This window comes from Jatropha curcas, chromosome 2, assembly GCF_041381405.1.
Source record: "Jatropha curcas cultivar XTBG-Jc1 chromosome 2, XTBG_Jcur_1.0, whole genome shotgun sequence".
Classification (NCBI taxonomy): domain Eukaryota; kingdom Viridiplantae; phylum Streptophyta; class Magnoliopsida; order Malpighiales; family Euphorbiaceae; genus Jatropha; species Jatropha curcas.
The window spans coordinates 1,012,103-1,037,948 of NC_143152.1; the positions used below are offsets into that span (position 1 = coordinate 1,012,103).

Genomic DNA, 25,846 nt, shown 5'->3' on the forward strand with positions numbered 1-25,846 from the left:
TTTAAATAAAAAATTGAGTATTCGATTCAAGCTAAGGAGACTTTTTATACAAATAGACAAAAAAAAAAAAAAAAAAAAATTCATCGCCCTAAATTTTCTTGTCATACTTGATGGTAAATTCAAGAGCAATTAGTCGATACAGCTTGGCCTAGCTAAAACTTTTTTAATATGCTTGGAAAGTTAAAATAATATCATACCAAAAAGATTTCCTAGGAAAATAATATTGCTTTAATACATGTAATATACATAATATGAAAATAATTTTATTTTTTAATTTTCTCATCCGTATCCTTACACTCTTTTCTATTATAAAACTAATACCATTTTGGAATTCGCCTCTTAATAAATATTTGTTTCACAAATGAATTTTTAATTTTATAAAAATCATTTACTAAATTTAAACGTACCTTAACGTTTGTGGCCATAATATTATTATTACTTTGCGTCTTAAATTTCGATTCAACCATTTAGTGACATTTCACTAAATTCAGTCTTAAATTGTTGGATTTAAAAAATTCCCATGTTATTAAATTAGAAAAAGAAAATCAGTCACGAGTCATATCTTCAATTAATTTTGAAAGTGGAAGAGTATTGTCAAAATCTCATCATCCTTTTCCAATTATGGTCAAGAAAAAATTTATTAACTTCAGACAAGTAATTAAGATAATTATAAGGACATTCTGTGCATCAGCATTCATTAATAGTCAAGTTCCCCAATTTTTGGAATCAATTCTGTCCGTACAGAAACTCCATATTCGAAGAATGAAAAGTCAATTTATGCCATCTTGAATGTATGATGTACGTATATAACATGCATAATTGTATTGCATTAGTTACGTATAAAAAGATAGGAAGAGTGTCCTTATCTGTCTTGCCTTCCCCCACATTTACATATCATATCATATTATGTTGATATTGTCTCCTCCTTTTTCATTTTCCTTTCTTTTTAACTATTGAAAAGATATAATTGTTTAACGATTCGAATAACATTTTGCAATTACTCGGTTTAGGATGCCAAGTAGTCTTATCTTCATTTTCCGAGGATTAAATTTGTGTTCTCACTATTACCAAAATTGAGACGATTTATCTCTCTAATCAATATCTTGTTAGTAGATAAAGTCCTTAATTTCTTACATTACATCAAATAACATTTCATAATAACTTTTCAATTAGTCATAATAACTTTCCAAATAAATCTTAAAATATAGAGTTGCTAAGACCAATATTCCTTTCAAGTTTACTCGTTTTCTTTACTTTTTATTTATATAAAAGAAAACAAATAGCAAGAAGACAACAACAATTTTCCTAGTTGGTATCAACAACCTCTCTCTCTCTCTTGCCTTTTTAGTTATTTTGAATCTTGATTCTTAACGTTCACACACATGATATGTTGAATCCAAGAAACTTGTAAGAAACACATGATATGTTGAATCCATTAATTAATTAAAAATAATAATAAAATAAACGAATAGTTGATTAAAAAGAAGCTTTCTTCTTGGAAAATGCTTCCCTATACACACTTTCCATGACCTTAATATATATATATATAGTGATATGCATAATTCATTCCAAAACATCTGCAAATAGCTAGAATTAATATTTCCCCTTTCACTTCCCTCTGTTCCTCTTCTTTGGTTTTGATCAGAAAATGAAGAAGCAGAAAGCTAATTACATTTTCTTTAGTCCTATTTTAATCTTTGCTCTCATCTTCTCTCATTCAACTTCAGTTATAGCTCAAGAAACTGGTAATGCAAAGAAAATGTTGTTTTTTTGACAGTTTTTTTTTTTTTTTTTGTTTATATATATATATATATATATATACACACACACTTGACTAAAAGAAAATATTATGTGATCTGCAGAGGATGAGAGAGAGTTTGATTACATAAAAGGGAGTGGAAAAGGACCAGAAAGATGGGGAGAGCTGAAGAAAGAATGGGAATCTTGCAAGATTGGAACTTTGCAATCTCCAATTGATATGTCTAATAAAAGAGTGATGATTATTCGAAAATCAAGAGAAATAAAGAGAAATTACAGGCCTTGTAATTCTACAGTCAAGAACAGAGGTCATGATATTTCGGTAAGAAAGTTGATTAATGTTGTGCGGTGCCCACTCAAGTGGGACCCACAGTAAATTTGAAAGGAAAATAAATTGGAAAAGAAAAAGAAAAAAAAATCAACACGTTTTGATTTATTTTCAAAGGTTGGCAGCCAACCATTCAAAGGTTGGCATGCCTTTTGACAAACCTGAGTGTCGTGCATTGGTAATGCACGCCTCTCTCATATTCTCCCATTCCCTCTCCTATAAATAGGAGAGGATGTTCCTTATTTTATGTACACACCAGAAATGTAGCGAGAGAGAGTGTTATAGTTTTAGGAAGGGCTTCCTAAAACGAAGGAGAGAAAAATAGTGAGGATTATTTTGGAGTGTTTTTGGGAAACACTTTGCGTGCCACTATTTTTGTATTACTCTCTGTGTGTACCTACTATTGTTTTAATAGTGGAAGAATTATTCGGAGTTCGTCCCGTGGACGTAGCCCTAAACAGTTGAGGGTGAACCACGTAAATTTCTGTGTGTCACATTTTTATTATTCCGCTGCATTAATTTTCTCTTACTCGGTTGAAAGGGCCCAACGAGTGGTATCAGAGCTGATGCCCAACAACTGGTATCAGAGTCGATATCCTAACAAGTGGTATCAGAGCCGAAGGTTTCGACAGGTCCAACTGGTCAGATAGCGGTACCGGATCCGTGGATATATTTTGAAAATAAATATACCATGATGAAGAGAAAATTACAACGAGTCCATTGGTGTTGTCCGCTCGGAAAGACGTTGCAGAATTGACTTAGTGATGAATAGTAAAATAGTAACTTGTGGTTGATGGTGAATAGTTACTATTGGCGTTACTGTTGCTGAGTCCGTTTCAAGTAAGCCCAGCACTATTCACGCATAGTACTATTGACGTGTACAGTTACTATTCATGCATACAGTTACTATTCGAGTATACTGTTAATATTCATGGTCACTATTCACGTATACTACTGTTCACGTATACGATTTATGTTGGTGATGATATTCTGCACAAGTCAAAATGGACAAGCAAAATGATCAGTCTGAATAGCGCGTATTACCATATATGGAGAAATGAGAGATCTCCTTAAGGTAATTAAAATGCATTTGCCTGTGTTTAGTTGAACTAAACCGGATGACAAGACTGATGAGGAATGGGCTTTTGAGCATGCGTCCAAATCTCAGTTGGCAGATTTGATGATGAAGGTTTCTGTAGCACCTTCAGATATGGTCAGTTGAAGCTCACAAAAGGTTTATTTATGGTAGCTAAAGACCGAAAGCTGTACGTGATGCATGCGAAACTCTCCCAAGACACTTTGAGTGTAGCGGAGAATGACAGTACAGTTGACTTATGGCATAAACGACTACGCCACATGAGTTAGAAAACTCTGGCAAGAAGGAACGTACTACCTGGATTGGATGAAGTTCACCTAGACAAGTGTTCTGATTGTATGGCGGGAAAGCAAAACAGAGTAGCTTTCAAGATCACCCCTCCTTCTAAAATGAAGAATCTATTAAATCTGATTCATTCAGATTTGTGTGGACCATTGACGTTGTCATATGGTAGAAATCGATATTTTGTGATATTTATCGATGACCATTCTAGGAAGACTTGGGTATACACATTGAAGCCTTCTAAACCTGGTTCAGAGACAGACAGACAAGAAGCTGAAGTGTATCAGGACAAATAATGGTGGAGAATACACTGGGCCATTTGATGTTTTCTACAAAGAGCATAGCATTCGACATCAAACGACACTTCCCAAGACGCAACAACTGAACAGTTTGGCTGAGAGGATGAACAGAACTTTGATGGAGAGAGTCAGATGTTTACTCTCACATGCAAAGTTGTCTAAAAGATTTTGGGGTGAAGCGTTACTCACAGCAGTTCGCCGTTCACTCTGTTTCCCTCTACAGTATGATACTCCAGAGAGAGTATGGTTAGGAAAGGATGTTTTCTATGATCATTTGCGGGTGTTTGATGCAAAGCCTTCGTACATGTCCCGAAGGATGAACGGTCTAAGCTTGATGTCAAGACTAGATGGTGTGTATTCATTGGCTATGGCCAAGACCAATGTGGCTATAGGTTTTATGACCCAATCCAGAAGACGATTATATGAAATCGTGATGCTGTATTTGTTGAAGATCAGACTATTGAAGATATTGAAGCAGAGTGCCAATAGATCTGATGAAGACTCAACAGACATACAGAGAGTCCCTCCAATAGAACGCAAACAAATTGGAGATGAAGAAAATGTTCCACAAGAACAAGTGCCAGAGTTAGAAGATCCAGAAGTTCCTAATCAGAATGAACCAGATGAAGATTATGTTGTTCATATTCAACCACCAGCACCGGAAGGTTCTCAAACATTAAGAAGATCTAGTAGAGTCTGACAACCATCTACTAGATATCCAGTCAATGAGTATGTACTGACGACTGACGGGGGAGAACCTAAAAGCTTTGAAGAAGCTATGGAAATGAACACAAGAGGAACTGGATTGAAACCATGCAAGATGAAATGAAGTCCTTGCATGAGGATGTAACATTTGAGCTAGTGAAGTTGCCTAAAGGCAAGAAGGCTTTGAAGAACAAGTGGGTGTTCAGTATCAAGCAGGAAGAACACAGCTCCCAACCACAATTCAAAGCTAGACTGGTTGTGAAAATGACATCCATTCGGACAGTGCTCGGAATGGCCACCAGTTTTGAACTGGAAATCGAGCAAATGGATGGAAAGACTACCTTCCTAAATGGAGATTTGGAAGAAGAAATATACATGGAGCTGCCAGAGGATTTCGTAGAAAAAGAGGATTGTGTTTGCAAACTGAAGAAGAGCTTGTACGGCTTGAAGCAGGCACTGAGACAGTGGTACAAGAAGCTTGAGTCTGTTATGGGGGAGCATGGCTACAGAAAGACTACTTCAGATCACTGTGTTTCTATTCTCTGATGATGAGTATATTGTTTTTGCTCTATGTGGTTGATATGGTGACTGTTGGTCAGAATTCTAGCTTGAAGAAACAGCTAAGTAAGTCTTTTGCTATGAAAGACTTGGGACCAGCAAAGCAGATTCTTGGCATGATGATTACAAGGAATCGAAGAGCCAAGAAATTATGGTTGTCACAGGTGAAGTATATTGAGAAAGTACTTCAACGGTTTAGAATGGAGAATGCTAAAGCGGTTAGTTGTCCTCTTACTAATCACTTTAAACTGAGTTCTAAACAGTGCCCTTCTACGGATGGAGAGAAGGAAGAAATGAAAAAGATCTGCAGGTAGTGCCTTGTGTCGAAAGTCTTCCCGACAAAAGGAGATCGGGCGGCGTGTCCCGCAAAGTTGTAGCGGCGGTACAAGATGGTGGGCAGATCTAATAGATTATAGCTGAAGGGGAGATGATGGCTAACGTCTCCACTTGAGTGTGCAGGGGGAGATTTGTTGTGCGGTGCCCACTCAAGTGGGACCCACAGTAAATTTGAAAGGAAAATAAATTGGAAAAGAAAAAGAAAAAAAAATCAACACGTTTTGATTTATTTTCAAAGGTTGGCAGCCAACCATTCAAAGGTTGGCATGCCTTTTGACAAACCTGAGTGTCGTGCATTGGTAATGCACGCCTCTCTCATATTCTCCCATTCCCTCTCCTATAAATAGGAGAGGATGTTCCTTATTTTATGTACACACCAGAAATGTAGCGAGAGAGAGTGTTATAGTTTTAGGAAGGGCTTCCTAAAACGAAGGAGAGAAAAATAGTGAGGATTATTTTGGAGTGTTTTTGGGAAACACTTTGCGTGCCACTATTTTTGTATTACTCTCTGTGTGTACCTACTATTGTTTTAATAGTGGAAGAATTATTCGGAGTTCGTCCCGTGGACGTAGCCCTAAACAGTTGAGGGTGAACCACGTAAATTTCTGTGTGTCACATTTTTATTATTCCGCTGCATTAATTTTCTCTTACTCGGTTGAAAGGGCCCAACGAGTGGTATCAGAGCTGATGCCCAACAACTGGTATCAGAGTCGATATCCTAACAATTAATAAACCCCTGTTTGCTATATATATATATATATATATAAGTGATTTTTATTAACAAATGTATAAATGTTAATGAAGCTTCAATGGGAGGGACATAAAGCAGGATCTATACAAGTTAATGGAATTGAGTACTTTCTTCAACAATGCCATTGGCACTCTCCTTCTGAGCATACCATCAATGGCAGGAGGTATCTTTCTTAATTATATTAATAGTTAATGGCTAAATCGCCAAAAAAAAAAAAAAAAAAAAAAAAGAAAAAACAAAAATTTAGCCAATATCAATTGCTATCTTAAACTTATTTTTTTTTTGTGAATTACGGCTTCCGTCCGTTAATTTCTTACTTATTACTCATTAGTTGGATTTACAATACGTGAGCTCACGTCCATATAGTCATTTTTTGACTGTTCATCTTTACTTTTAAAATCTCTAAATTGGAATATTGTCTTGTTGAAACAATCTCCTTTATGTCCCACAGTAAGCTTGAAAGAATTTGGTATGATTATATAATTAACAAACTCTTGACCGTGAACAAATTTAAAGTCCGTCAAATAGGTTTTTTTGGTCCTGAAACTGCATCACTCGATTGCACCCCATCAAACTCTGGACGGATGCCATAATTGACAATAAAAAATAAATACAGTGTATTGATCGATAAAATTAAAAATGAAAAAACTCAAAAATTCTTGTTTTAGTGATTAAGCCATAGGTAATTAACTAAGTTAGACAAATAAGTAGAAATTATCTTTTTGTTTGGCTTTGTTATAGGTATGATATGGAGCTGCACATGGTTCACTTAAGCAATGACCCAAATGTGAAAAATAACATTACTGTAATTGGACAACTCTACAAAATTGGCCATCCTGATGCTTTCCTTTCCAAGGTAAATTCTTTGGATTTCTCTAATCTCTTGATGTTTTTCCTTTTAATGTTTTTGATGGATCATATTTCTAATTCCTAATATATTGTTAATTAGTTGCTCAGAGACATAAAGGGTATGACTGATCATAAGCAAGAGAGATCCAAAGGAATGATAGATCCAAACGACATAAAAATGAATGGCAAGAAGTATTACAGATACTTGGGTTCCCTCACTGTTCCTCCTTGCACTGAAGGTGTCATTTGGACCATTAACAAGAAGGTATTTATTAATATATTGAAAACCCTTTTTTTTTTTCTTGGCTTCAAAACTGAAAATTCTTGATTTTAACTGCAATTTTGCACTTGATACAGATAAGAACTGTTTCAAAAGACCAAGTTAAAGCACTCAGAGAGGCTGTCCATGATGTAAGTAGTTTTTAATTTGTAAATTTAACAAGTTCTTGTAGAGAAGTAATTAATGAATAATCAAAACTTAAGCATCATTAATCATTTTGTTGTTAATTTGCAGTATGCAGAGAAAAATGCAAGACCAGTACAACCAATCAACAAAAGAGAGATCAAACTTTATGGCAATGATTAACAGAATTATCCAACTGGTTTAACAACTTTAATAGAGTTTTTTTCTTTTTTTCTTTTTCTTGAAAGAACTTTAATAGAGTTATTATTATCTATATATTTCATGTAACACAGGCCATGATTTGAGTATTCATTGATTTTTTTTTTTTTTTTTGGTAATATTTGGTTATGTAAAAAAAAAAAAAAATTGAGGTATTTATTTGAGAACAATAAACTACTACGTAGTTGATAAAAGTTCATGGTTTGTGTCCCGAATTTGCAGCATAATCCAAACTTTCCGATAGGTATTAATTTCAATTTTGGATCTTTCAATTCTCTAGCATACCATCCATTGTTATCTTCATCACTTTCAATCTTCAAATTTCAGCAAAACCTTATTCAATTTCAGATAATATTCCAGCGGAATGAAAATATATAGACTTCAAAAGGCATTTCTAAAAACGGAGGGATGAATATTATTTCGAAATCCATATAGGGACTTTATAATAATCCCTAGACATATAAAGCATTTTTAAGAAATGCAGAGTCAGTAGAAAATAAATCATGTAAAATGAAGCAGAAAAGTTAAAAATATCTTCATCTAATAGTAAATAATGTGTAGGGTAGGTATACATAAGAGATGATTCTTAATTTTCACTGAAATGTCTAAGAAATACAGCCAATGGAAAGTATTTCAATATGACAATTCTCAGACAGTTCAAGCCAAGTTCTTTGAATAACTGTCAACTGTCATGGCATTAATATTTTCATCAACTCTCTTTGCCTTTCTATGTTTTGTCTTTGTCGAGAAATGTGATAGTTCGAAGAACGTCTTTTGGATGGTTCAATTCTCGAACATACTATCCATTGCTATCATCAACACCTTCAATCTTCAATTTCAGCGAAACCTTATTCGATATCAAGATATTGCCAATTCAGATAAGGCGATAATCTCACATTCTGATAAGTAAAAAGATCACCTGCCTATGAACTACAGCAAATTCGAGAAGGATTCTCGAGGTAACATACAGGTGAATAATTAGAAAAAAATAAAGAATAACAACTCCAGCTCCTTATTGCATGAAATTTCAATTACTGAAGAAGCCTTCGAGAAGTAACAATCAGAATACTCATCTTACAATCTCTTCAATTCTTGATGAACACGATGTGGGCCCTCCTCGTGTCTGCCTTGTATTGTATGAATTACATTTTATGCACTTGTGTGCTATAATATGGAAAATAACTTGCGATGATTCTCCACAGTCATTGCAAAGAATCCAAACCTACAAAATGATAACAGTAAAGTGTTATTCTTCAAAGAATGAATGTTCGTATTTGTGAAATTGTAGAAAGAATATTTCACTATATCTTACCATCTTATTTTGATACATTTGAGGCATGGGTGTCGAAGCAACCTGAGTATTGGTTTACAACTCATCAACAAATGAAGGAATAGGTTCCTCGGAAACAACCATATGATTTTTTATTCAGAACTGACAATAGTAGGAATACCTCTTGATCCAGTTTTTCCCACACACGAGACATATCACAGTATGATTTTAAGCAAACAGGACAGGCATACCTGGAAGAAAAATCTCAGCATAAATACCACGAACCAAACAGCTATTCTAACAGTCAGTAAAAAATGACAAATGAACATTATTGTTCACAGAAACTTACTGAAAATGCCGCTCCATCTCTTTAACGCATTCCAAGTGTATAGTGTGTCCGCACGACAAGACAGCAATGTCTTTAGTTGTATCAAAGAGAAACTGCAACAACAATATGGAATAAGTAAAATGTAAAACAGAATTATCATAATCACCCTACTTCGATCAATGATAATCTTTGAATTCCTAAATTTACCTCAAAACAAACAGGGCAATTGTGATGCATTGCTCTTTCCACACAATTGTGCGATTCCTTCAATGAGACTGAATAGCAGCATCCTAGAATAGAAAAACATGAAGTAGTGATTAAGGTAATGGAACAAATTCCAAATGAAGGAATTTCTCGAGCACTTAATCTGTTGAGAATCTCACCACATTTATTACAGTGGAAAAAATTTTCCTCACCTCCAGTTCTGTAACAGCAAAAATTACATGCACATTGTAAGTGCAAAAAGATCAATATAAATATAACACATTAGATTATTAAAGGAAAAAGGAAACTATTAATGTGAGGGACAAACCTGCAGATTCTACATTCACTACAGTGGTACTGCTGCTTAGAAACCTAGTGAAAAATGGTTCACTCAATATGAAAGCTAAACTGTGAAAAAAAGCTTGAATGTGAAAAAATGGTGCTTTTGAGGCTTACATCATCATCGAAGAACTTGCAATTGGAGCAAAAGTACTTCCCCATGCAAACCCCACACTTGATGCAGTGCTGTTGAACCTGAGGAGACATCAAGAAAAGTTGAACTTAAAACCCTTGTATATATCTTCATGGGGATTTTGGTATTGTTATCACTTTGACGAGGGAAGAAACTTACATCTTGTTCTGTCTCACACAAGGAACAGATAACCTGAAATAAAATAGCGATATCGTAGATCAACATAAACTAGTGTTTTACGGAAGTATACTAATTCACAACAAAGAAATAAAAGAAATTTTCTTATTATAAATCAAACAGCTTCAAAATGAAAAAACGTAGGCAAGTCATTGAAAGGATAGCCCAACACCAAAAGCTTATAGTTTGGATCTTGATTGGAGGTTCTATGCAAAGGGAAAGATGCCTCGGATCCTCCCCCATGAAGCTTATTCAGTGGATTCAAAAAGAAAAAAGACAGGCTGTGATAAAGAAAGCTATCGAGTATTCAGAGATCCATGATATGCCAATATTAGCTCATAGAAAAACAAATGACAAGATGCACTTATCCAAAATAATTTTTGAAAAAGAAAAGAAAAAAAAAAATTGCATCTTTTCATAGATGCTTTCACTTTTATTTATGACACCATACATTCAAACATCATTTTAAATTGAAAGTGAAAAGAAACAACTACAACATAATTCATGTGAAGTCCAACCCCCCAGCAACTACAACTAAAGAAAAATTTAAAAAAAAAAAAAAAAAGATCTTTTTCCTAATTTTTCTTCTTATATTTCCTGTTACAAAACAGAAGAAGCGCTTATGAAACAAAAAAAAAAAACAAATAAAAAAACATGCTTATTATGTGCTAAGAATAAGTTTAAAATATTGGAAATTAAGAGCAACTAACCCTTTTAATTTCGTGGCGAGGAACATCATGACGATCAAGGAGATTAACTTCCATAGAATTCTGCTCAAAGCAGAAATTAACTGTAAGCTTAGAAGAAAAAATATTTTCATACTGAAAAATAACAATTTAAACTTTAAGCATGAAACTGACATCCTTATCTATAAATAAATAATAGAAAAGCAAAGACTAAACCTTTGACTCATTATGGCAATGTCTGCAATCAAATATCTCATCACAACAGGGTGCTCTGATCTTACATCTCCTTCTATAATGAGAGCACCTTCAAAATAAATTCAAATTCAAATATAAGAAACTTAAAAAGAAATTTAAGCAAGTTGAAAGCCATGATTGGTTAAAAGTGAAGTAATTGAAGTTCACCCGAAATCCCCAATTCCAAGATCCAATGTAGACTCATCTTCATGGGAAGAATTTGACATCCTAAGCTCAGAGGAAATCTCCATCATCTCAGCTTCCATGGGGTTAATCTAGATTCCTCAAATTTCACCTGAAATCATAAAAACTTCAAATTGAATTTCCATCTCAAAACAAATATCAAATAACCAGAGAAAAAAAAAAACTAAAAACTAAACACAAGATTTTTGGGTGACGGACAATGGAGACCAAACATGGGTTTGCAAAAAGAGAAGGCTTGCACATGGAGCCTGAGGAAGCAAGAAGAAAAACCTAACGAAAGAAAATATCAGGCCAGCAATTTAGCAGAATTGTACATTAATCCCCAATTCTGTGGCTTTATTTCTCAATCAAGTCCTAACAAGCCCACTTAGCCACCTCATTTACTATGGATGATGATGACGAGGCGACACGATAACGTCTTTGCCGAACAAACCTCAATTATTGCACAGACACAAAAGATTATCCAGCTACCATTAAAGAGAAGACTTTTGGATCGAGTCAAACAACGGTGCCGTTTTAAGTTCTAAACAGAATATCCAGAAAAGATAACGTGGAAGGCACTGCATGAGTGGATCTGTACTTTACGTACCAACAACAAATGAAGCTCGATCAGTTGCTTATATTCGGGCCAATAACCTGAATTCTTGGAAGAAAACCTGCTGCTTTGGCTTAGTTCTTATAAAAAGCCGAGTTTTTCTTGATCTTTTTTCTTCCTTTTTTTTAGTTTGTTGATTCTTCACTTTAAGATGAACATGGTACGGTTTTATATATAAAAGTGAAGGTTTTAAATTGGTAAAAAATGGTGTGTTATTTAAGGAAAGAATGCGAAAACAGAAATCAACACAGACTTCTATTTTAACCCAGAGCGTCCGGCAAGAATTAATCTAATCTTTGACAAGAATGTGGATAGGTTCGTTGGATTTACATCAATCAACGTTAGTCGTTATCGAGGTGAGCGTAAGCTTTATCCAACCAAAGTACAAGGTTTATTTGTTTTGATCACGTGCCAAATTGTTTTTTAGCAGAAGAAAAAGCTTGACAAAAATGGCTTAGAGACTTTCATATACCGGTTATTTTTGTGGTCAGAAGAATCGTCAAATGGAGCAAAATAACAAAAGCATCAGCTTCATAAGAATGGGCTATAGGCCATGGCTGAGAAGCAAGTCGCTGACAATGTTAATATGTTATCAACAAAGAATAAAAAGTTGATAAAAGATAAAAGATAGCTAATTATCACTATTGGCTCTTCGCTGCATCAGAAACAACAACTGTCTAAGTTGTACATTGTTAATTATTTTATATTGTTTATGTTTAAAAAGTTGTGTTTTTTTGATAAGGTATGGTACCGTTTATCTTCTCAGTCCGCTAACTAATGATATGATCGTTTATCACTTCCATACCCATCAGCAATCCAAGAATCAAAACCATTCACATCGCAAGGTCAAATATCTCACTAATGAGGAGCAATAGATATTGGATTTGAGCTCTCTCCTCCACAGGAGATTTTACCAACTTTTTGATTTAAGAGGAAGAGACTATATTTGTTGTACTCCATAATATTATTCCAATGCATTGAATACGTAATAAACAAAAGTTGAAATGGGCCTATAATTGTATGGAGGCGTTAAATTTGTTGAATTGTTTCTTGGATCAATGTATAAATATTCCCAATAGGCTCATCAAGTGAGAATGTAGGTATCCAATATCATAAAAGTCTAAATAATATTAGGCCAAAAGCCCGTAGGAACACAAATAATGAACACTTCTTGTGTTGACCAAATAAGCCCACAAGGAAATCTTAAATTTAATCATGTTTCTGGTTTAAGCCCGTTAAGGATCTACTAATGTGATCAGGGATTTCAGCGGGAGGGATACCCATAAAATTTAAGCTATTCGTATCCGTTTAAAATTTTACTATCTATATCCATTCCAAATCTATTTAAATATATATCTAAGTCTTCGTATCTGAACTCATTTAAATTTTATTACTCAATAACTCATCCAAAGCTCTTTTAAAATACCTTATAAGAATAGAGTACCAATGAATCCAAACTATTAAAATCTAAACTTATTTAAAGTACAATTTTTACTAATGATGAATAAAATATTTGTAGGTACTCACTGCCTAAGCGGTTAGCAGATATCTTATGACGAATATCCGTATTCCATCCATATCCATTATGGATTTTTTCATTTTATTTTTCACACAATTATATAAAATATTTTTCCATTTTATTTTTCACACAATTTTTTTTTTTTTGTTATTACAATTTATTTTCAAACACGAAATTGAAGAACCCGTTGGGTCCATAGCTCAGTGGTAGAGCATTTGACTGCAGATCAAGAGGTCACCGGTTCGAACCCTGTTGGGCCCTTTTACAATTTTTAATTTCGAGTTTCCATTTTTCCATTTTATTTTTCACACGTTTTTTTTCGTCATTACCATAGCTCAGGGTACAGCATTTAATTGCAGATCAAGAGGGAACCCGATTGGCCCTTTTACAATTTTTAATTTTGAGTTTTTATTTTTCCCACATTTTTAACTAATTTGCTATATTACAATCAAATAATGAAAAATAAGTCATTTGAAACTATTTTTCAAAAAAAATACTTTTCAAATAAAATATGTTTCATGAAAAATATTTTTCAGTAAGTTGTTTTACAAAAACAAAACAAAACATTAATAGAGAGTATATTTGAAATAAGTAAAATAATCGTTGTTAATGTCAATGTTACCATTATTTACATTAAATAAATTAACTACCTTCATAAATTATTTTTGGTTTTGAAATGAGAGTTAATTTGGTCAAATTAACTTTAATTTTATAATTTAAGAAAATTAATTATTTTTTTAATTCGCATGTAAAAATCTTAAGCGATTTATATTTTAAGACAAATGAACTATTAATAGATAGTTATATTTTTTTAGTAATAAATGTTCAATCATTTTGTAAATTATTAATAGCTTATACAGTGAATAAGAATTAGTTTTGTTCTAAACGTCTTCAAATTTATTGTGTGGCTAGAGCAAGAGCTAGTACATAAAATATCCTACAAGATTTGGGAACTCCAATATTTCAATTTTGGCCATATTGGTACCGGCGCCACACACAAATGAGTAGGGCCACCGCCCGAATCCCGGTTGGCAATGGCGGTCATCCCTTGTCCATAAAACACATTTATTTGAAACCGCCACTACATACGGTGTCGGTTTCAGTTCGTGGTGGGTCCTAAAATCCACTTTGTGGATCCTCTCAAAACCGTGACTACGACGACTCAATGCATGTGGACAGGCTTATGACACGTTTCACGTTCCCATTGGTTGCTAGAGTATCAAAGGCATCATCCTCGTGCGCCTTTACCAATTTATTTCAATTTATTTTTTGGTTGTTGCGATAATTCTATGGGTAATGCTATTTAATAATTAGATTTTTTTTAATTGAATATACTCAGTATCAGTCCTTTTTGCTATCCGTTGCTATCCGAAAGTTCATCCAGCTCTCACTACGTTCAGCTCGAGGGCTATATAACACTTATAAATGAAGACTCTTTCATCGTTACACTCAAATAAATTTTACACTCAACTCGTAAAATTATCATTTTCCGAAATTTATTTCCACAAACTGATCAACGCATGCTCCATAAGGACCGCAGCATTCACCAACACGAAATTATATTTGGCATTTGAGGCATGTGAACCACATATTTTAGTTCTTTATAATTGAATCATGCACCAAAAAGAGAAATAGTGATAGCAATGACAAAGAATAATTAGGGAACATGAACAAATTTTTGCAATGGGTTTGTACAAAAGATTAGCCACTTTCTGTTTGTGCTTTAATTAATTTAAGACAATGATCTCAAAAGTAGTGAAAAAAACATTGACAGGACAAACAAAGTTGGGTCCATGAGTAAAAAAAGGGTAGGTGTGAATTGCAGAAACCTGGACCCAAAGTTTCACATGCTCTGTTCTTTAGGTATCATGACTGAGAGGTAAGGTAAGGAATCTCTAGGTTCAGTATGTAATTAAAGCTTGGATACGAAATTGGGAAATCTATCTTCTTACTTTCCAAAACGAAGGACATTATTAGCAATTGAGGTTAGGACCAAGTTGATAATCTGGGCTTTGGTATTCTAATTAGCTAATTAATCTTCGATCCTCTTATGCCTTTTAAGGATGTAATATTTATTTAATGTGAGATTTTCACGTTTTCTTTTATGTCTAACGGCGGAGAGAATTTATGGGTTACACATTAAGTAATCGCATTTACCTTTCACTAAATTAGTGATAAATTTTTTGCGGTGGATAAAACTCGAACTTAAAATCTCTCCCTTTGCACATGTTTTACGATACGTGAAAATATATATCGTTTATCATATGCAGTTTAAATTGTTTATTCAATCTTTGTCAATTAAAATAAATTAAACACAATATAAATAAAATGATTATCTTTTTATAATGTTACCTTCGAATGTTATAAATCTCAAGTTGAAAAAATGGGACGTATGAATCATCCAATTCCTGAACAATCACCCATGAAAATCGGAAAATTATTTTGAGGGGTTGGAGTAAAATGCAGGCAAAGAAAAAGTAATGCATGAGATCAAAGATCTTGCCTGCCTATGTGTCATTATGAATTAGATAACATTATTGGAATGCAGTGAAATGATTTTTGTTTTTTTTTTTGTCATATAATCACTGGCATTTCAAAGATTACCGGGCACTGACTATGCCTGATTCGAGTACTATAAAATCTATATAGGTAGTGACTCCTAACGTGGCAATTTCCATATTTAGGTTCGAAATCGAAATTTTTGGTTAATATGGATTATTGTTATTATTATTATTCTAAAAAAGTAAAAATAAACATATAGCAATAACATGGATTTTTTTTTTTTTTCCCTTTTCGTGGAACCTTGCAAATGTCACCACAAAATCAATTCCCATCACGAAGCTTCTGGCTATCTTGTCATGCCAGTTAAGGCCATATAAATTCTCTCGTGTATATTTTATGAATAAAATTTTTTGGCAATTTAAATTTTAGAGGAGATTTATAACTGTACCTTCAAAATTATAAATTTTAGTAACTTTATATAATTTTTTATATGGATCAAAATAATACTGTGAGCTAGAATAGAAATAACGTTCCTTTTTAGTTTTTTCTATTCTAATTTTCATTATTCATGTAAGTGAAAAGACTAATCAAATCAAACAATAATAATTTTTGATAGTTTTTATTTTGCAAAATATTAATTTAACGTATAATTAATATAACTTTTAAATAATGATTTTAAAATTTTCAATTAGCGAAGAAGCACTTATGTTAAAAATATTCAATGAGTAAAAATAAAAATCTGAGTATATTATGAAATTTTTGGAAGAAAGTAAATGCATTCATCCTATTAATTAACATGTGCATATTATAACGTTCAAAATTTCAATTCATCATCATCAGTATACTAATGAATTACTAGTAAGTACATTTTGAATAAAGAACACTATTTCATTTGTTCCAAGAAAAGAAATCTTTTCCAGAAATTTTAAAATAAATTTACCTTTTCCAGCAACGTTATCCTCAATTCAAAAGGCAAAAACACTTATAGCCTTTCCATTTATACCGCTTTCTTTTTGTTCATCATAATACTTTATATTTGTTTTTAGAATAAAATCTCAATCGATGCTTTTATATATAAAAAAAAAAAAAAAAAATAAAGACGTTAAGTTTGGAACTGAAACTAGAAAAGGGATAGATGACTTAAATGGAATCAGACAGCCAGAGCAGAATACACAAATCACAACCTTGGATGATGATGATGGAAAAAGATCAACGATCACAAATTAAACAAAAGATAAATAAAAATACCCTCAAAAGATAAAATAAATACACCAAAGAAGTTAAAAAAAGCCGAGCCACCCGATCATTCATCCCCAACCACAACCGCCGATCGCCGGTTTTTAGTAGTCAGCGGTAGGAAGTTGCTCGTGGGTGTTGTGGCCGATGAAGAAAAACTCATAAACGAGCCCAGCAAGCCCACCGCCGACCAAAGGCCCAGCCCAGTAGACCCAGTGGTTGTCCCAGCTCCAGCTCACCAAAGCTGGTCCAAATGACACCGCTGGGTTCATTGAAGCTCCATCAAAGGCTCCTCCCGCCAAAATGTTAGCTCCAACAATGAAACCAATGGCGATTGGTGCAATCGTTCCCAGACTGCCCTTTTTGGGGTCAATTGCGGTGGCATATACGGTGTATACAAGCCCGAAGGTCATCACAATCTCAAAAACGAAAGCGTTCCACACACCAACACCAGAGGAGAGAGCAAAGGCGGACGTAGTCTGCGTATTACCATATCAAAACTCAAAATTCAGTTACAACTGTTAACATAAATGTAATTAGACAAACTTAAATAGAGTAATTAATATGTGATTACCAAGCCACCGGTGCTGAACTTGAGAAGCAAGCAAGCTACGGTGGATCCGAGAAGCTGAGCAATCCAGTAGAGAATACCGCGGAGGAGAGTGATGTTTCCACCGACGAAAGCACCGAAGGTAACAGCTGGATTTACATGACCGCCGGAGATGTTGGCTCCAACTGAGACAGCAACAAAAAGACCGAAACCATGGGCTAAAGATGCGGCGACTAGACCGGCAGGAGTGGTGGCGCCGTTGTTAGTGAGCTTATTAAAGGCCATCCCGGAGCCTTCACCGGCGAAGACAAAAATAAGAGTGGAGATGAACTCAGCCAACGCCGCTTTCAAGGCGTCTGGATGAGTTGCCTCCTGAGGATGGCCTATGGCAATGTTTCTGATCGGCATCTTTGTCGTCTGATCAAAATTCCACGGCGGTGTGTCTTAATTACACTGGATGTGAAGCTAGAACGTTCTCTGTGTCTGTGCAAGTACTGGTCTCCACTTCTCAACTTATATTGAGAAGGTGGTCCTGGCGAACCGGTATAAGCCGGTTTCCGGTAAAATTTTTGAAATTGAAAAATAATATTTTAGCAGCCGATTGGCTGACAGAGTGTAAAATGCGATTTAATGATTTTCTTTTGAATTTGTGTAATTTGGTCTAAGCCTATCTACCGGTCACTGTTGCTACTACAGCTGGACGATGGGCAACTGAGGGCTCAATTATTGACACGTGGCCATTAGTCATAGGTCCACGTAACGTGCGGCTGAAGTGGATTATTTTGTCTGCTCTGCTTGGGCTCTGGACACATCGAATGGTGTTTAGAAAGTAAATAATTTATTTACTATGTATTTTTGGCAGTTTCACTCACAAACGTAAATTATTTTATTTTGAAAATTTGGGGTAAAACGGAAACAAAATGGATGAAAGGTTAAGCCTTATACTAACTTAAACAAAATGAATGAGTCGAGTACAGTGGAACCGAACCGATATTTATTTTACTCAAATTCTATTTATTTGAGTGATCCTATGATAGAACGGCTAAGATTGCACATAGACAAATTATTTTCTTGAATAGAATGACATTATCCGCTAAAAACTATGTCTGGAACGTGGTATGTTAATTTATTATTTTAGTTTTGTTAATTTATTTGAGAAAATGATAGGCTTACTCACACTGAAAAGAATCTTTGGTGATGGATAAACACAACCTTAAATTAATTAAAATTTGAAGTGATGGTTTGTATGATGAAAGCCACCATAGTAGAGAACTATATAAATATATGGTTAGTTTTGATTAATTAATCAACAATTTTGTATTAAAAAGAAAAACAAATTCAAGTTTTTTTAATACAAATAAATACCCAATAGATTAGAATAATATTAAAAGTTAACGTAGTACGAGTAAGTACGAATAAACTTTCATGAAAATAACATTCACCAAATTAATGATAACTTTTATAACAGAGAGAATTCGAGTTTTTACTACTCACATCTTCCGCAATATGTAAAATTAAGTAAGATATTGAAGAAGGACAACAAAGCAACCATATAAAGATTGTAACTGAAGCAATTGATAAAATTTCTTCCCTGTAAGTAAAATCCAGCTTTCTTTGTTTTATCTTGGAATCCAATAATGGACGCACACAGTTTTCTTCTGTCAATTGAAAAGCCAACGCAAAAGCAATTGTACTTATTTGTGCAGTTATTGACGACAAAGAAAAATAATAATAATCATATCAAAATTGTTTGGATGTTATAAATTAAGGGGAAAAGAAAAATTAGGAAAGTGCATGTATTGTGTTTTTTTAAAAGCTATATTCAATCTTTAATATTTTCCATTCTATAAATAGTCTTTCCCACTACATCTTATCAGAACCTATTGGAGAATATGCTTTTACATTTTTGTTAATAATTAGAAAGGGTCCCATTAAATCCATAAGGAGCTGTTTAAGTAAGAAACGTCTGTTTGATTTAGTTGATTCATGCAGTTGATAGCTATTTCATACCCAACAGTTAAGATGTAGGTATTTAGTAAGCTTTTTTAATCGGTATATAATAGCTTATAGAAGTTTCAATTAGCTCATGTTTTATAAGTTACATTAAGAGTTTTTTTTATCGTGTTTATATTATTTTCAATTTTATTAATCTCATTAAAAATAATTATAAATAAAATTATTTTTCCAAATTAACGCTTTTTATGATGAGTTTGTTTATAGTTATTTAAAAATTTTTTCTTACATATTATTTTAAAATTTTAATTAATATTTTTATTTATGTAATGTATTAAAATAAAAAATAATATATCCACTTTAAATTAAAAAGATAAATATATAATATATATAAAAATAATTATACCTATAATAGTCATTTTATATTTTAAAAATTTTATTAAATACAGACAATAATCAGCTAACACCTATCGATTATCAATTATCACCAAACTCTATTAGATGTGGATTAGTGCCGTAATTGATTATATTCATTTTAATATATGGTTTTATATTAACTTTAAATCATCATAATCTACGCCAAGTCATGATTGAAAAAGTGACATTTAATCATTACCATAAAATTTGCTAATGTAGCAAATTTTATTAACTTATATAGTTATTTATCTCTCTAAATATATTATTAAGCTAATACCTTAGTGTAAAAGTTGCTGCAGTAATTAAGAAAATAAAGAGATAAAGGAAAATATATATTTACAAATTTTTTATTATTATTTTTTAAAATTTTTTTGGAGCATATTCTGTACTGGGAAGTAAAGGTTACATTAATGATAATTTAAATTATGGTTCAAGAATGACGTGGTTGGTAATATTTTGGCTTTATTGTAATTATTTTTGAAAAAGTCCCCTCATGTGAGCTAGGGACAAAAAATTTTGTTCAATACTTATGAGATAACTACTCTTTAATTGAATATTTGATGGGGACCCTTCTACTTTGATCCCTCTTCTTAGGGATTTAGGGCAGGACAAATTTTTAGGTACTTAAAAAATAATCCTTATTTTATATTTATTTGTTTAATTAACAAAAAATAAAAATATTTTTAATGTGAATTTTAGCGGTATAATTGATGCCCATCACTATTAGGTCTTAGATTCGATTTGTTTCTCGTCAATTTTTATTAACGTATAATTTCTATGTGCTAAGTATATATGAATTCCATCCAGAAACTTGTATATGCAATATTTATGATTATTAATTATGAGAATTAATGATTGTTACGTGATAATATTAACGATAAATATTTTTTCGAAAGAGAATATTAAAGATAAATATGAAAAGGGATTCCATTTTCCTTTCCTTGATTATTAATTTTGTCCACAAACTTTTTTTAGATAGAGACGTCCTTCTTCAACTTTTTATTTGCAAAATGTGGAATTTGAATTAATTACCAACATTCCTAAAATATTATTCATATAATAAATGGAATCTTCAATAATTAAAATAAATGTAAAAATATAAATTTGAATAATTAAAATCTGAATCAACTCGATTTTACATTTAGATATAATTTCATATTTTGATTTCACTAACTATTTAAATAATAAAAATTGTGTAAGAAGATTAGATTTAACATAAATTGCAATTTTATAATTAAGTAAATTTTACAATCATTAGTTCACAGTTTAGAAAAAAAAAACCAATGTTTATTATTTTTTGAAGCTCTAGCAGAAGCTGAAAGGGGGCCCAACTCATGTGTAAATGGAAAATGGGGAAACAAAAAAGGTGTACACCATGTTACTTGGCCAGGCTGGAAGTGGCGATTGGTTTAAGTATTATAAGTGACAAACCAGTAAGTGACAGCTGTAACCATTCAGTTTTGGACAACAATGGGGGACCACCACATGACATGTAGGACCCACTCATCCAAAACTCATAGGATTTTAGTTGTCCCTATTGTCTATATCTTGTCATCAATTGAGCTTGTTGAATTCAAATTTCACTTATTAAAAATATATTTAAATTTAAGTTTGCAAATTACTTTCAATAGTTTTATGTATTTAATTAGAAAATTTAAGTCTCCTTAGAACTTCTCATCTTATTTGCCATTTATAATTACATAATACCTTTCTACAAACATACTCCAAAATTGAAGTTGAATGGATTCTAATAGAATTTTTCTAATAAATTTCAAAATTCATAACAGTTTAATTCAATTCTGTCAGTACCATTTATTTTTCTTTCGAATCTACCTGTCGATATATTTCTTATTCGTAGGTATTAATTTATTAATAATACACATATGATTAAAAAAATAAATACACGTATGAATACTTGTCACTTAGTACTAAAAACAATAGCATTTCACAAAAATATTCTCTAGTCCCAACCAAGAAGTCAAATAGCTCAATACCATTTCAATAATGATTGCTAAACTCATGATTGAATTGCATCACATTCATTTTAATTTATGTTAATGAAATTATTTTTTACCTTTTAAATAAAATTTTAAAGTATTAATTAAATTTCCAATTGAAATTACTTTTTTTGAGAGAACATAATTTTGAATATTATTGAAAATATTAACTCAAATTATTGTTTTTGAATTTATTTTAGAATACTTATAAAAATTTGTAATTTTTAGTAAATTTCCTGCACCTTTTTTAGAAAATTGTTTTTCTAGATAACAAGTTAAACGACAAGTAAAAAAATTGTGAAATCTTTGGCACCGATGCTATGGACTTTGGAAAAAGAAAGCAGATTGAGAAGAAAAATATTTCTTAAAGGATTATTTATGAGATGTGAATTTTCACATTTTTATTTTTATTTTTTATTCGTTACTTCATTTTTAGTGGACCGACCAATTTATAACTATTGATGGATTAGAAGAATCTAGTTCAGGCCCACCTTCAAGCATATCCTGGGAAAAGCGGGGCCCATGTATAGACGAGAGAGTGACCCCTTCCATTATTTACTATTGCGACATGGTCTTTCTAATTATTTTTTACTATTATTATTATTATTTCAAAATTAATTATTTATTCCGCAAAATTAATTATTTTATCAGTTGATAATTGTTTTATTAATATTTAGCTGTTTAATATAACAGAGAGCATATAAAGATTGAGAAATCCCACGTTCGAATCTTTTTTTGTCTATAATTTTATTCCAATTCATTCGGGATCTCATATATAAAAAAATCGATGAAAATAATACTTGTGACTCACGAAACGTGGTGAAGTGAAGGAAATCACAAGCTTTTCAATGGCTTATTCATGGAGAAGAATCCAAAAGGATAATGAGAACCCATCTATTTATCTACTTATCACCATGAAAATGAAAAGGAGATATCAACAATTCCAATCGTCAAATATTTTGTGATATGAATAATGATAAAAAAAAAAAACAGTAAAGGATAGAGACTACTTCCTCCACCTGTACCACAAAAGTTACATCAAGGTAGTCAAGACTCCATGGCTTGCGGCTGCTGTACCTGCTTTAATAAAATATTTTGGCCAAGTCGGCACGAAATTTTATTTTATTCTATTATTTTATTTTTCAACCAAGGTTTTGGTTCAGCGAAGTAGCTAAAAGATTTCATTTGACTGTCACCTTAATTAAAACTTTTAAAGGACTGTATTTAATTAGTATTATAACTTTTCAAATTGATTGATGTTCTGATTTTGATTCCAGTTTCATACATTCTGTCTAATTTGATATCAAGTTTGATTCTAATTTCGAATTGAAATTCCGGTCAAGTCTAAAGTAATTTGAGTAGAATTTGAGTTCGAATATATTTTTATCGAGTTGAGTTTAGCGGGACTTATTTACGGCTTTAGCTCTGGTTTGATATTAAAATTGAGAAGTTTAGCTTGAAACTATCCGGGTTCTGATTCTTATAAAGCTAGGGTAGAAACCAATATTGAAATCTTTTAAATTGGTTCCAGTTCACTTTTGTTTCTGATTCAATAGGATCCTGACCAATTCAAAATCGGTTCAATTGTAGTTTCAAACTGACACCTTGGCCGGGTCTATTTCAGATCAATGGCTTGGACTTATTACCCAACTTGAGGGTATACAAAACATTCGATCGAACCGAACCAACCATTTTGATTTGATTCAGTATGTTTGGTCAAAGGTGATTTAATTTTGTAAGTTTGAATCAACATATTGGTGGTTTGGCTCAGATTGTAGAAACTAGTTGGTCAACTCATGACTGATTCAAAATAATAAAAACTAATAAAAAAAATTTCTTATTCTATTAGATTCGGTTCTGTTCAAATGTCAATTTCAGTTTGATTCAATTCCAGTCAAAAAAGTTATGTTTTTACATTTTTAACCTTGATTTGATTTGATTTGAACCGAACCCACTGTTTGCTTGTCAACTATGTCAGGAAATTACATATTTGGATAAAGTCCAATTGTCTAAAGCTCCTGTAGTCAGTCAAAATACTGGAGCTGGGCTCTAAGCTACAAGTTTGGATATGTACCTGACCCAATCCAGATAATATAGAAATTTGAACAGGTTAGTTAATCATTATACCCATTTGGATAATTGGGTTGGACATAGACATTTGGGTTCCAACTTCAGTAAAAATAAAAGATTTTGGGGTTGTACTTTGAAGCTGCCTGTAAACCAATCCACATGTACAATCTCAAAAACATAAAATTCAATGTGTTTCATAATTAATCCTAATTATTGTGTAGAAAACCATATATTATATATAGATAAAAATATAATATTGTGCAGAAAACAATAATTAATTGAAATTAATTAAGAAAAATTAGAAGAGAAACAAAATCTTAGTATAAGTTCTTTTTAATGTGAAGAGAAAGACTAATCCTAGATTATTGGAGACAGTTAATTAGTGGGTTGTCCAGTTTGTCGTTTAGCCTTTAATTATTAATTTTCTAAAATAAGTGAGGAAAGTAAAGATCCAAGCTGGCCAACCATATGTCTGTTGATTACTGGGGAAACAAAAAAAGGAATTCCAGGTCATCATTGTTGATTTTGATTTAATAGACATACAAAAGACTAACGCAATTGCTGAAAGGGCAAAAAAAATCATTACATTTTATGATTGCGAAGGAGATTAAATTTTGAAATCATATAACTTGTTAACAGGTAGATACTTGCATTTAATCATTTAAGCTTAAAAGACAAAAAAAAAAAAAAAAAAAAACTAATAATTATTTAATGTGTGTTATGTATAGATGATGCATTTGAAGACAAGGAAGAGAAGTAGTAGTAGAACAGTACTTGAAGGAAACAAAAACATAGTTGATCAAGCAAGCAAAGAACAATTAATATATTGTTTTGATTATGTTAAATTCACCAACCAAATCCACTTTTGGAATAAGTAGTTCGATATTCTTTTCCCTTAAAGATCTGTTTGGTAAATTAGTTGTTTTGATAAATGGTAGTTATTTTAGTGGCATTTAACTATTAGATGTTTGAGTAGCTTTCCATGAAACGTTATATGAGTTAATTTTTTATACGACGCTACCTTAACCTTTAAAAATTAGTTCAAATGTTATATTATCAAAGACTATAAAAAATAACACTTAGTCAAAATGCTAAAAACTAATTAAAAAGCTGTTGTCAAACACAACTAAGTAAGGTCGAGGACTTAATCCTCACATATGGAATAAATACTCGTTAGGAGTGTTTTACTCTTTAATGGACCGACTCGGTACAAGCAGAATTTAGTCATGGCCAATGAGTCGAGAATACACGTTTCACCAACCAAATCCACAACAAATAGTGAAAGAAAAATCATTAGAACATTGATGATGCTTTACTTATTTGGGTACCCAACTAGCTAGAGGTGATGCTGGCATTAGCATATATTGCCTCTTACGTGCCTCTCACAAAGACCCCAAATAATTCTCTACTCCAAGAATCTCCATATCCTTAATACATTCTTTTCTAATTAAGTTCATGAAACATATACTATACCTTAACTTGTATGGCCACCGTCCTATCTTTTCTTTATTCATTTCTTTGCAGCCGTATGATGTCTTCTTATATTGTATGAATCTAAAATATATAGGATGAACGTTCCACGCAACCTCTCTCAATTAAACAAATAAATAGAAAGTTTCTTTACCTTTTCTTTTAAAGATTTAATTTACCATTGCATTTACTTCTTTGACTCCCTTTGAACTCAGTTGAATAATTGATGTTAATATTTGACCTCGAGGGTTCGATTTTTATAGATCGAGTAAATACTCTTTAGAAGCACTTTACTCTTTAGTGGGTCAATTCAATACAAGTAAAATTTAATTCTAATTCAGTGGGCTGAGATATCTGTAGTTAAGAAAGAAAAAAATT

At 32.3% G+C, this 25,846-nt stretch overlaps 3 protein-coding genes and 1 non-coding gene across 7 annotated transcripts; 2 read left to right on the top strand and 2 right to left on the bottom strand.

Moving 5' to 3' along the window:
- Positions 1-1,585: 1,585 nt before the first annotated feature.
- Positions 1,586-7,797, top strand: LOC105642396 (alpha carbonic anhydrase 7). The gene is made up of 7 exons (XM_089717535.1): positions 1,586-1,745; positions 1,863-2,080; positions 6,167-6,276; positions 6,855-6,969; positions 7,063-7,227; positions 7,320-7,373; positions 7,477-7,797. The coding sequence occupies exons 1-7, from the start codon at positions 1,649-1,651 to the stop codon at positions 7,546-7,548; spliced, it is 831 nt and encodes a 276-aa protein (XP_089573661.1). The 5' UTR covers positions 1,586-1,648; the 3' UTR covers positions 7,549-7,797.
- Positions 7,798-8,414: 617 nt separating this feature from the next.
- LOC105642287 (E3 ubiquitin-protein ligase RZFP34) lies at positions 8,415-11,897 on the bottom strand. 4 transcript variants are annotated; one of them, XM_012227072.4, is made up of 13 exons: positions 11,749-11,897; positions 11,124-11,250; positions 10,938-11,025; positions 10,746-10,805; positions 10,018-10,050; positions 9,843-9,920; positions 9,715-9,758; positions 9,566-9,606; positions 9,390-9,472; positions 9,204-9,295; positions 9,036-9,105; positions 8,897-8,938; positions 8,415-8,806 (listed from the first exon to the last, which is right to left on the bottom strand). In XM_012227072.4, exons 2-13 carry the CDS (start codon positions 11,219-11,221, stop codon positions 8,654-8,656), a joined length of 882 nt encoding a protein of 293 aa, XP_012082462.1. In that variant the 5' UTR covers positions 11,222-11,250; positions 11,749-11,897; the 3' UTR covers positions 8,415-8,653. The 4 variants fall into 4 exon arrangements, with proteins under 4 accessions (XP_012082462.1, XP_089574552.1, XP_012082464.1 ...); XM_089718426.1 differs by lacking the exon at positions 11,749-11,897 and adding an exon at positions 11,474-11,591; XM_012227074.4 differs by lacking the exon at positions 11,749-11,897 and adding an exon at positions 11,430-11,567.
- Positions 11,898-13,462: 1,565 nt separating this feature from the next.
- Positions 13,463-13,534, top strand: TRNAC-GCA (transfer RNA cysteine (anticodon GCA)). Its single transcript has one exon. It is a non-coding gene; the product is annotated as a tRNA-Cys (tRNA).
- Positions 13,535-16,882: 3,348 nt separating this feature from the next.
- Positions 16,883-18,061, bottom strand: GAMMA-TIP (gamma tonoplast intrinsic protein). Its single transcript, XM_012227076.3, has 2 exons — positions 17,586-18,061; positions 16,883-17,490 (listed from the first exon to the last, which is right to left on the bottom strand). The coding sequence occupies exons 1-2, from the start codon at positions 17,967-17,969 to the stop codon at positions 17,116-17,118; spliced, it is 759 nt and encodes a 252-aa protein (XP_012082466.1). The 5' UTR covers positions 17,970-18,061; the 3' UTR covers positions 16,883-17,115.
- Between the last annotated feature and the right edge of the window lie 7,785 nt (positions 18,062-25,846).

Bases quoted from the DNA above. Each gene is read 5' to 3' on its own strand.
- LOC105642396 (XM_089717535.1), top strand. From the start codon at position 1,649: ATGAAGAAGCAGAAAGCTAATTACATTTTCTTTAGTCCTATTTTAATC. The intron at 6,277-6,854 runs GTATCTTTCTTA...GCTTTGTTATAG, and splicing joins CATACCATCAATGGCAGGAG to GTATGATATGGAGCTGCACA. The intron at 7,228-7,319 runs GTATTTATTAAT...CACTTGATACAG, and splicing joins TTTGGACCATTAACAAGAAG to ATAAGAACTGTTTCAAAAGA.
- LOC105642287 (XM_012227072.4), bottom strand. From the start codon at position 11,221: ATGGAAGCTGAGATGATGGAGATTTCCTCTGAGCTTAGGATGTCAAAT. The intron at 9,473-9,565 runs GTGAGATTCTCA...TTTCTATTCTAG, and splicing joins TTTCCACTGTAATAAATGTG to GATGCTGCTATTCAGTCTCA. The intron at 9,106-9,203 runs GTAAGTTTCTGT...TTTTTCTTCCAG, and splicing joins GAGATGGAGCGGCATTTTCA to GTATGCCTGTCCTGTTTGCT.
- GAMMA-TIP (XM_012227076.3), bottom strand. From the start codon at position 17,969: ATGCCGATCAGAAACATTGCCATAGGCCATCCTCAGGAGGCAACTCAT. The intron at 17,491-17,585 runs GTAATCACATAT...GGTAATACGCAG, and splicing joins AGTTCAGCACCGGTGGCTTG to ACTACGTCCGCCTTTGCTCT.